At 43.2% G+C, this 11874-nt stretch overlaps 1 protein-coding gene across 4 annotated transcripts in view; it reads right to left on the reverse strand.

The window, feature by feature from the left end:
• The window catches only part of NRK (Nik related kinase), a 125042-nt gene that overhangs the window by 57538 nt on the left and 55630 nt on the right, over positions 1 to 11874 (reverse strand). For all 4 annotated transcript variants that reach the window (XM_075573321.1, XM_075573320.1, XM_075573319.1 and 1 more), the window contains 6 exons: positions 11544 to 11616; positions 9365 to 9569; positions 7523 to 7669; positions 4190 to 4255; positions 1970 to 2134; positions 1650 to 1787 (listed from right to left, as the gene is read on the reverse strand). In XM_075573321.1, the coding sequence (XP_075429436.1) occupies positions 1650 to 1787; positions 1970 to 2134; positions 4190 to 4255; positions 7523 to 7669; positions 9365 to 9569; positions 11544 to 11616 (794 nt within the window). The remainder of the gene's footprint in view (positions 1 to 1649; positions 1788 to 1969; positions 2135 to 4189; positions 4256 to 7522; positions 7670 to 9364; positions 9570 to 11543; positions 11617 to 11874) is intronic.

Below are 11874 nucleotides of genomic sequence, written 5' to 3' on the forward strand. Positions count from 1 at the left end.
AGCTGGCCACATTGCACTAAATCACAAAAGCATATGCTTCATTTATTTAACCCTTTCAGGGCACTTTCACATACTTCGCTAAGTTTAGTCCATAGGACAATAAGAAATGACATATTCAGTGTAGTAAAAGGAGATTATCGTGCCGAGGTTGGCGGCTTTAATCATGTTTTGATCAAAAGATGCAATCAAATGACTCCTTTGTTACACAGACTTAGGCTGCGGCCAGGGTGGCGCTGAGCGGGCAAGCGCGCTCACGCTGGCCGTGATGAAACACGTTGCCGCATTGTGTGTGGCCAGCGGGAGCGAGCGCCTGCTCGGCGCTTAGCTGCATGCCGAAGCAAACAAAATTGAATTAGTCTCTCGCTCACGCATCACGTGAGGTCTTCGCCCAATGAGGGCTCCGTGACGTCATGGCTGCGCCCCCCGAATCGCTCCCCTCCCACCATCCACGCACGCACCTAGCCGGCCACAAATCTCCCGGCCGAGCAGGGAGCGTGACGTCACCGCGCATGAGCGCCAGCGCGCCAGCGCGCCCGCTCCCTGCCTGGCCGCAGCCTTAGGTTCTAAACGTAAACATGTCACTAGTATATTTTAGCCCAATTGGTAGCAGTGCAGGATCTATGCTTTGTTTTATATAAATGTAAGACCAGTCCTGTTACCCGCTGCATACTTCAAATAAGGGAGGAGCGCAGGAAATATGAACAGTCTTCCACATATTTAAAGTGACTTTTATACAAAAAGAAACACAGAAAAGAAAGCGAAAAAAATGTCTATATTGTATATTTTGCTTATTGTCTGGCATTTTTGCCCTGTGTAATGACCATACTTCCAAGTGGTTAATTGATTTATTGATACAACAACTGATGCTATTGGCCATAGTTATATAAGTTGTGATAAATAAGGTACATTACTATTAATTCATATGCAAAACATGTGACTACAATATGCCATTAAATATTGTTTGAGCAGAAAACTCTGCTTCCCTTGGCGAGGCTGATTGAGAAGCAGTTACAATTTAATTTTGCTGCAATGGTCTCAGAGGAATTGATTATTAATGAGTTAGTTAGTTTTACTGATGGCGTTTTAGAGAAGGCGATTTATAATGTATATAAAGAGTATACAGAATCAATACATGGGGCAAATGATGTCCTAGCATTTACACTGTTCAGAAATGTTAGAATAAGAAAACATTTATATTTTATGCAGGAGCAAAAAATGCCCCGCTGAAATAGTTACTGTTGGAGACCAAACAATACCATTCTGCAATTCTGTAGAGAGCAATCCGAAGTCTGTGGCCGAATTGTTAAAAAATCCAGACACGTATTAATCCGCGCAGGCGTGAATTTTTAACAACCTGGCCACGGACTGCGGAATCCGCGGAGCAAATTCTTAAAAAATCCACGCGTATTGTATCCAATGGCGGATTTGGAGTAATCCGCATTTTTTCGGGCTCCATCCGCAGGTGGATTTTGGTTGAGGGGGTCGGATTTGGAATAAAAAATCAAAAAAATCAGGGAAAACGCATTTGTACCAGTTGGCGGATCTCTATTCACTACAGATTCCAACACTTACATTGCATGAACATTTTGCTGGTCAACGAATAACAATATCTTCTAACGCAGAATGTGTACAGTGTGTCACCCATGTACCTCTGGTAAAACGGCTCTCGTCAGAGCTGGGGTGCAGGGGCTAGAACTGCTCCCGGACCCCAGCCTGGTGTGTGCGGGGTGCAGTAGGCCGGTCCATTTCATGTTACTCTCGCCGCTGTTCTTTTTCCTTTCCTGAATCTGAAAAGCCAACACGATAGCGGCAAAGTGGTTAGTCCTTTGTAGAATATGTGTTTTCTCTTAATGCTGTAAAGCAGCACTCCTGGGAACACTGGTTTTGTTTCAATAGGTTTTTTGTATTTATTCATCTAAACCCTTCCAATTGGGCTGAAAGGGTTAATATGACACTGTATTTATATTACCTCCATACCGGCGCCCGCGGAAGAATGATTCGAGCTGATGGGCTTTTGTGCTGCCACATTCTGTGCCTTCTGTTCCCGTTGGAGACACAGTAACTGTGTCTGGTCCTTGGGAAGGGTGCGGGGTAACTTCTTCTGGCTTTGCATTTCCTCTTCTTTGCGTGTCTTCTGTTGAAAGTAAAAGGATTCATATTTTGAAAGCCTTTCCGTGTAAAGCAGCCGCGAGCTACAGTATTTCAACTTTGCGGTTGTTTTTAGTTCTATAGATGTAAGGCCTCGGCCATGTTCCCTGCTGGCGTGCTGAGGCGCGCTGAGGCGCGCTGAGGCGCGCTGAGGCGCAGGGAAAGCGGGTGCTTTCCCTGGCCTTGCGGTTGCTTACCGCATGCACTTTCAGCAGCCGTCTGGGGGTGGGCCGGGGGCGGGCGCGTCACTGGCCGGGGGCGGGCCAGTGACGTCACGGAGCTGGTTCGCCCTCATTAGGCAAACCGCTCACGTGACCGGCCTGTCGCGGCAGCAAGCGGGGAATTTAAAATTCCCCTAAGACCTGCGCTTCCGCAAGCGCGCGGAAGCGCAGGTGAGCCCCTACTAAAGCCGCTCTAATTGCGGCTGTAGGGGCTCAGTGCTGAGCGGGAGCGCACGTCAGCACGCTTCCGCCAGCAAGCACTTAACATGGCCGAGGCCTAAGATTGCCAACGTTCTTTTGCTTGGGTAGAAACGCTTGTTTTTAAAATATATTTTGTATTGGTACCTTACCCAGCTAGTCATCTATCTAGCAAAGACGGGAACGTCCACGTTTCAAAAGCTCTGTACACACTATTGCAGCTACAACTCTCTAGTTCAGGGGTGGCCAACTCCAGTCTGCAAGGGCCACCAACAGGTCACGTTTTAAGGATATCACTGTGATTGAGCCACCTGTACTGAAGAGACACCTGTGCTGTCTTCGACTGAGCCACTGATTGAGCCACCTGTGCTGAAGCAGGGATATCCTTAAAACCTGCCCTGTTGGTGGCTCTTGAGGACCCTGCTTTAGTTGGTCTAAAATAGTATTAAAGGAGCAGCTCCCCCTCATTTATCTATCGACCAGTTATCTATCTATCATCCAGTCATTTATCTATCATCTATCGACCAGTTTATCTATCTATCTATCTATCTATCTATCTATCTATCTATCTATCTATCAGTTATCTGTCCACCTTTTTTTACCATTTATCATCTATCTGAAAATCTATGTAACAATAAGCAGAGAACATTTTACACCGTGCCTCATTCATTGGCTATAGTTAGAGATCGGCGAATCCGTCCAAATTCTCTGATGTTACCCCAAACTCCGTTTCGCGGTGTAAAATACGCCTCTGGATACAACTCGTGGACGGATTTGTAAAATCCAATCTGTGAATTCAGCAATCTGCTGGCAGATTCTTAATAATCCGCCAACGGATTGCTGAATCCACAGGTTGGATTCTACAAATCTGTCCACGGGTTTTGGAATCCGCGGAGTGTATGGGTAACAATAATTACAAATCCGCAAAATGCAAGTCGCCATTTTTGAGAGTGATCCGCCGAAATCCGCGGACCAAAGGAACGGCTGATCTGCTGCGGGTCCACATTCACCCCCCCAAAAATCCCCAATCTCTAACTATAGCACACGAGTTCACTGCACTGATTTCTCAGAAAATAGATGCTTTTGTAAGCATCCTGTATTGCGACATATCTTCCAAGTAATGCAAGATATGTTCTGCAATTTCCTTGTTACTGTAACTCTTCATTGTTACTGCAATGACCCAATTTATCGCCATTGGTGACATAATCATTGAAGGTTTCTATTGGTACCAAAAAGTTTAAGATACTTTGTATACACAATGTATTTACGCCTCCCATCTTCAGTTTAGAGACTTCTGCAGTCTCATAGGGTAAAGCCCCCCCAAAATGTGGAGGATTGATGTTGGTCCATTAAAAGGTGTCACGGCCTTACGAAGGATATTAGTGATATCATGAGAACCACAAGTACTGTAGCAAAAAAAGTCAGACATTGTAGTTGAATGCAGGACTTAAATGGTATTCATCTTGTTTGGATGCTAATGGTTCTCTATGGGATTTATTCATTAAACTGAGATTGTGCGAATTGGGAAACTTCCATTGAACATCAATAGTTTCCATGTAACAGTGTCACATTCTGCCCCATGGTTAATAAGTAGCCCTATACTGTATGTGTCATTCCCTTACCGTTACATGTACTGAGACTTCTGTTGGTTTGCAACTTCCATCCATTTTGTGCGTTAAATCTTCGTGCTGCAAAATTTATACAATAGTGTTATTCCCCGTGCGTGGTAGGGTGTTATAAGAGAACTGCTCTTCCATAACTATCAAAGAAGCATGTTCAACTTCATGTTGCCAGGCTGTGCTAGAGAAACAGCACCAGACTTACAGAAGTAGGTTCCTCGTTTGAATTATCGGGGGTCTTTTTATATAATGTTTGTCTCCATGGTAAAAACTAGCGAATAATTGTGATAATGACCCGCTGAGTTTTAGAAGTATTTCCTTTTGTCCACTTTCAAAGTGATCCAATGTCATGTTCCTCTAATATATTCTCATCAGTTCTTCCAGACTTGGATGTTTGGGAAAGCTGGACTCTTATCAGCAAAGACGCTGAGGCTACGTGAAAACAGTCTCATGTAAGAGGTTATTTTTAACGGATAAAGAACTGGGAACATTTCCACCCTATTCAATGTGCCGCCGAGCCATTTCCCAGTAAATTTAACTTCATTCAAATGAATGAAAACAAAATCTTAGTGGACCGGAAAGCTTGCACTCTTTTTAACCACTAGTTAGCCTATTAACGTATGACTTGTACCTTATCTTTGTTCAGTCTATTTTACAGCTGAACACAATTCCAGCCTCTATCTGTTTGAATGGGACTTCTACTTGGAAGACGTTTTCGTACTATACTGAATAAGAGACTTAGTAATAAAGTACCTTGTAAATACTAATACACTGCTTTAAATGTGTACCTCACAACACAGCGTATAACAGGGTGGGAAACCCCAGTCCTCAAGGGCCACCAACAGGCCAGGTATTAAGGATATCCCTGCTTCAGCACAGGTGGCTCAATCAGTCGAAGATTGAGCCACCTGTGCTGAAGAGTCACCTGTGCTGTCTTTGACTGAGTCACGGATTGAGCCACGTGTGCTGAAGTAGGGCTATCCTGAAAACCTGACCTGTTGGTGGCCCTTGAAGACTGAAGCTGCCCACCCCTGGTGTATACGGTAAGTGCACATGGTTACCTTACATCTCACCCTGTGCTGTTTCAAACCGTTCAGTGCCTTACATACCAGATTCACCAGCTTGCACATATTTCCACGTATATATATCATACCCATAGACTTTATTTTGACTACTTATGCTCAGTTTGCTACAATCATGCCCATAGAGTTCCTTTATTTGTTCAATTTCAAGAACCACAATAGGGGCTTCCACATGGGCCGACATTAGGTGATTAGCGGCAAGATGACTGTATTTATCTATGTCCTAATATTTCCCTAATCCTAGAGATATGAAAGGTAGGTGCTACCTCTCAAAATCTACTGGCTACAAATACTGCAACAGACAGCACCAAACCCTATTTAGAGCAATAGGAGAAATTGATAAATAACCCTAATGATTTAAGAACTCTGGATATACCAACAGCCCCTTTCAGCGTTATCGCCTTTAATATCTTCCACATTAGGAATAAAGGGAGCTTTCCAGAAAACACAATCAATTTCTACGGGCTGGAATTACCAAATGAAAAAAAAAAAAATACACTAGCATAAGGAGTGGAGGAGAGAATAAATGGATTAATTAAAATAAAGACAGTAGGCAAACAATAATATTTAGCAAATATTGATCATCACTGGTGTAAAGGGGAAAAAAATTAAGTTATGTGGTTAGAAAAAAACAACTTTTTAATAAGAGTGTCTGAGCAAGCAATAATTGTGCTGCTTAAGGAGTTTAACTAAGCTTAATATAAAATGACTGTAATTACTGAACTGCTTGGTTCATTTTATTGTATGAATTAATCCCTTCACTGGCAGAAGGGCCAGGCCTGCATTGCAATGCGTCACAGAGCTGGCCCCTCTAGCAAGGAAGTCGTTGCATCCATATACAGACTTATTGCATGTGCTGAAGGAATGGAGTGGCTTAGTGCAGGGGCGGGCATGCTCCAGTCCGCAAGACCCCCGAAAAGGTCAGGTTTTAAGGATATCCCAGCTTCACCACAGGTGGCTGAGTCGAAGACTGAGCCACTGATTGAACCACCTGTGCTGAAGCAGGGACTGATTAAGCCACCTGTGCTGAAGAAGGAACTGATTGAGCCACCTGTGCTGAAGCAGGGACTGATTGAGCCACCTGTGCTGAAGCCTGTGATTGGGGGGTCTTGAGGACTAGAGTTGAGCAGCACTTGCTTGGTGGTATGGACACTGCTTTTGAAGCTGGTTTGAAGATGGTGTGAATGCCATTGTCAGCTCCCTGTGTAACCATGGACAAGTCACATTGGGTCACAGTTGCTAAGCGGTGGCACAAGATACCTTCTGGTGTCAGAAGACACCTTGCTACCCAATTGAAAGGGTCATAATGGTCTTCCAACACCATTAGAGGTCTATAATGCACCACTTCGTAACTAATGGGCAGGCACCAATATTATTAGAGGGTAAGCTATTTGGGACAGGGGCTGCAATACATCTATGCCTCATATCATATCGAATAGGGACATATGAAAGCATGTGTCTTATAAATGTGTGAAAGGGAGTACAAATATATGATGCTCACTGTAATTAAGTGGGACCAACCAATCTGAGCACCTTGTAAGGCTAAGCTTGTGTTAAGGGATTACAGAACCCAGATGTGGTTCCCCTCTGTAGAGTCATCATTTTGAACTCATTTGCTGGTTCTGGATTGTGGAGCCTAAAATTGGCTGAAGACCAAAATGTGCCTGCCCTACGGATTCCAGTACAGATTTTCCAGGCACTATTGGAAGTTTCTGATATATTATTGCTTGCTCTTATTAAAGGAGAAATCCAAGACAGCAAATTTTTTTGGGTACGTTTTTTTTTTTTTAAATGTTGAATCTCCGGAGCTGAACCTCATTCGTTTCAGCCCCGGGGACCCCCTGCTTCCAGAGATACTGACCTCCGAATTAGGTGCTGGTAGCAGCTCCGGCTCAGCAAGCAGAGCTTTCAAGTTTAAAGCTCCCGCGTCACATGGGCCAATAAGAAGCCTCCCCGATGACATCATAGCTTCCTATTGGCCCGCAGGCCGGGAAATATCTGAACAGAGGACATATTGTGAGCCCTGGTAGCTGAGGAGAGCGGCTACCGGCACCTAATTCACAAGTAAGTATCTCCGGAAGCAGGGGGTCTCTGGAGCTGACATTAACGGGGTTCAGCTTCGGAGATCTCCTTCAACCCTAAATAAATAAATAAAAATTAAAAAATCGCAACGAATACTCTATCTTGGATTCCCTCTTTAAAATATGTATCTCATATAATGTGAAACCAGGAAGAAGGAAAAACAGAGACCGACCTGCTTCCTTTCATTTTTGTCATGTGCAACTCCAAGCCCGCATCTCTCTTTGTCCACACGTTTCCTGTCTTCTTTACCCTTCCCCTCCCTTCTCTGCCCTTCCTTCACCTCGGACCATCTTGGCTCACGCTCCTGTTGCTTTCGAAGCTGTAGACATGGCAGAAGAGCAGAGTTATGGTCTGATGAAAATGTCTTTTTCGGTTTTAGGCTGGGTTAGAGAAGTTACAGAAATATGTATCAGCTGAGTCAGTATTTCATGAGTGCAACAGCCGTCAGCATTGATAAATAGCTAACCCGTACACTTGACGTGAGTTATGGTGAACAATATTTATTGTGCTAGGATTTAGGTTTTGGTCCCCAGTAGTAAAGGTCCCACTGAGACCGAAACATAGATTTTAATGTGTGTGTGTGTGTGTGTGTGTGTGTGTGTGTGTGTGTGTGTGTGTGTGTGTGTGTGTGTGTGTGTGTGTGTGTGTGTGTGTGTGTGTGTTTATAAAAATAGGCACATCGGAAATATGCAAACAAAATGTTCTTTTATTGACCCAACATTTCCCCTACCCTCTGGAGACTTAATCAAGAGCTCCATTGAGTAGCCAAAATGATGGGCCAATAAAATATAATTTTTTGTATAATTATGGCGTGCCTATGCCTGTTATTTTCGTACAGTACCATGTACAGTAGGTATTCTAATAACAGCACCGTCTCCAGCAGTCTCACATATACTAGTTAAGTACGTGCCCCAATCCCTTCACAGTATATACAGTATATATATATATATGTGTCTGTATATCAGGACGTGCTTTTGGGCATTCTGTTTTCTGTGTTAATGTGTGACCACATCTTCAGGTTTCCTATATTCATAATTTGGGGGTTTGAGCTGGCAAAAATTGAGGCTGTTGGACTAGAGCTGAAGATAGTTTGAACACACAGATCTTTGCCAGACCTCATGTTTATTCATGTTCTTCCCAATAAAGTATCTTTCTCTGTTGCTGTTTGTACCAGTGAGATGAGCCGAGACAACTGCGTATTAAAACTTATTTTCTTTCATATACCTAAAGATTTCGCTGAATTGTTTTCACTAGGAAAGCAGAACATGGTAAAACACAACATTATATGTACGAAAGAGCGAAAGTTACGGTGTGCGGGACCCCATCCACGAACAGTGATACAGAGAGCTGGCCAGAGTGAAACGCTGTAGAGCAGCTCTGGCCAACTCCAGTCCCCAAGGGTTACCAAGAGGTCAGGTTTTCAGGATCTCCCTGCATGGCTCAGTCAAAGACAGCACAGGTGGCTCTTCAGCACAGGTGGCTCAATCAGTGGCTCAGGCTTTGACTGAGCCACTGATTGAGCCACCTGTACTGAAGCAGGGATATCCTGAAAACCTGACCTGTTGGTGGCCCTTGAGTACTGGAGTTGGCTACCCCTGCTGTAAAGCATTATCCAGGGCTAATGTAACCGAAGGAAATCTGACGTGTATTCTATCTGTGTGCAGCAGGGAAATACTGTAGTCTTTCAAAATGGCGAGAAAAAAAAAATGACTTGCCAAAGGTCACAAGGAGCCGACCCCGAGATGTGAATGATGCGAGTTCGCTTTGAAAGCGCTGACTTTACCACTACTGAAGGTAATTATGCACTGTTTCCATCGAGCCATTTACGTAAATGACCCTGTCCAGCTTGGGAAGGGGTCATCCTATTTCTGAGGCTCAAGAGTCGGATATTAAAAGCATTTTGGCACAGCTGAAGTTATTTCTCACAGGTCCTGCTTTGTTATTATGTTAATGTGCTGTGACACATCAGCTGCTTGTGCGTTCGGTACAAAGGGGAAAGACACTCAATTCCTACATCCTCCAGCTTTTTCCTCTGCTCCTTCTGCTGCTCGATCCGCTTTTGGCGTTCGGCCAGGAGCTGTTTTTTGTATTTCTCTTGATCTTTCAGTTGCTGCTGTAATTGCTGCGGTCTCTGAGGGTCTGATCTGTTCTTGTTTTCCTGCTGCAGTCGCAAGAACTCGCGACGTAGGGTCGATTCGCCGGGAAGATTAACAATGGAGCTAAAAAAGAAAAATAATAATGGGAGTTCAAGTTCTTTTTTTTTTTTCCTCGCAAAGATTTAACCTTAAACAAAGAAGCCCCAAATGCACCTCCAACATAGCCCACTGTTTATTTCATGTACTGTTTATATTTTCCTCCAATAAGTGTGGGTCATCTAGCTCAGGCCAAAACACACCAAGCTTCCCAACACTTCTAGGTAGTCCCGTTCAGTAGGTTCCTACACTTCCAATTTTATACTGTGTCCTTTGAGTTTCTTCTACTGCATAGAGATAAAATCAAACAAAACAAAGATATAGTCAATAGCAAGGGATGTATGAAATGTATGTGGTGTCTAAGGGATTCAAATTCTGAATAATTTAGGTGGCAGGGGCATGGAATACATGTTACGCATCCCTTGCTATTGACTATAGCAGTGGTTTCCAAACTTTTTTTGGTTAAGGAACCCTAAGTGAGATTCTCTGGAACCCCAATCCTCTCTAATAGCACATCTGAGATCAGATGCATTGTAAGAAACCCCAACCCTCTCTAATAGCGCGACTGAGATCAGATGCAGTGTAAAGAACCCCAACCCTCTCTAATAGCGCGTCTGAGATCAGATACATTGTAGGGAACCACAACCCTCTCTAATAGCGCGTCTGAGATCAGATGCATTGCAAGGAACCCCAACCCTCTCTAATAGCGCGTCTGAGATCAGATGCATTGTAAGGAACCCCAACCCTCTCTAATAGCGTGTCTGAGATCAGATGCATTGTAAGGAACCCCAACCCTCTCTAATAGCGCGTCTGAGATCAGATGCATTGTAAATTTGTCTGTATTTGATACAATTTTCAAATGACCAGAAAATATCAGGGAACCCTTATGGATATGGATGTCCAGGAAACCCAAGGGCTCCTAGGAACCCTGGTTGAAAAACACTAGACTATAGCTTTGTTTCATCCTTTCGCTATGTAGTGGATGGAATTGAAATGGCACAGCATGATATTGGTAGTGTAGGAAGCTGTAGCACTCTAGTTGATACTACCGATTTACAGATGTATCAGTGATGTGCCTGGATTGAATTTCATTTGGGGACAGTATGGTACCCACAACCTGGCGGCAGGAGAGCTCTGATCATGATCTCCCACTCCGCCTGTCTTCAACGCTTAATTGAAAAGCCACTTTTTTTTTTTAACAGAGGCTTTGCGAGATTAGTGACTATGCTACCCTTGCATCTAATGCACTTATTTAGTTTGCCATTCACTATGAAGCCTTAAAGCCCTTACATTTACTCCTACTGGGGTTTTTTAATGTCTTCTACCACATCATTATATAGTATTTTCTACTGGTCAAGGTTTCCACTTGTATCATGTTATTAAATATGGCCAACTATTCACTGACTCAAATGACTCTGGTTAAAATAATAGGAAAAGTATTGCCAAATAGCCCTGGGATTAAACGAATCCTTAGCGCACGTGTTAATCCTACCGATGGTCTGGTTTCCTTCTAGCAATGTTGAGTGAAATCCACCCTTGGCTCCATTTATAATACTAATCAATTTCAATCCGTGCCAAACAAAATATCATTATGTTGACGGAGTTGTGGCTGAGGTTGTAACTTTCACATTCAAAAACTGTCAAGGATGTCAAAACCATATGTCAAAAAGCATACAATCTCTCGTGACCTAGGTGTCAGTCTTCTCATTGTCAGAATGAAGTTGAGTGTGTCTTTCATCAAGCAATTGATTTATTAAGCATGTGATGGATAACTCGTTTGGAAACCCAATTTACTGTGATACAGAGAACTTAGACCGTATCTTATGCTTCTTGACTTTGGCAGTCAAAACATATATTAGCTCTTATTTATTTATTGTGTCAACATTGATTTTCTTAGCAGGCTAGATAACTTCATAGGCGTTCAGTAAAGTTTCATTCTTCCCTAATAAATTATTGGTTTACGATGATAACAATTATAATGGCATCCATACACATAATTACCTTGGCTCTCCTTCATCTTCGTTCAGTTCATCTTCTTCTTCCTCACTTCCACTATATTCGTATCCAATTTCATCTGGAAGAAAAGTAAAAAGTAGATCAGCAGTAAAAGGTGCCAACCCTCCATCAATAACTTCCCACATAAGGAGTAGGGCATTTTATTGTTGTAAACCCTAACTCAAAGTGGGTTACTGCATCCATAAAGGTGATGCAAATGGCCATTGTCATGCAAAATATAGAATACAACTCAACCCCGTTATAACGCAATCCGTTACAACGTGAATCCGCTTATAACGCAATGTGATTCTTTGGACCCCAAGCACAGCGTTATAAG

This window comes from Ascaphus truei, chromosome 16, assembly GCF_040206685.1.
Source record: "Ascaphus truei isolate aAscTru1 chromosome 16, aAscTru1.hap1, whole genome shotgun sequence".
NCBI classification, from domain to species: Eukaryota; Metazoa; Chordata; class Amphibia; order Anura; family Ascaphidae; genus Ascaphus; species Ascaphus truei.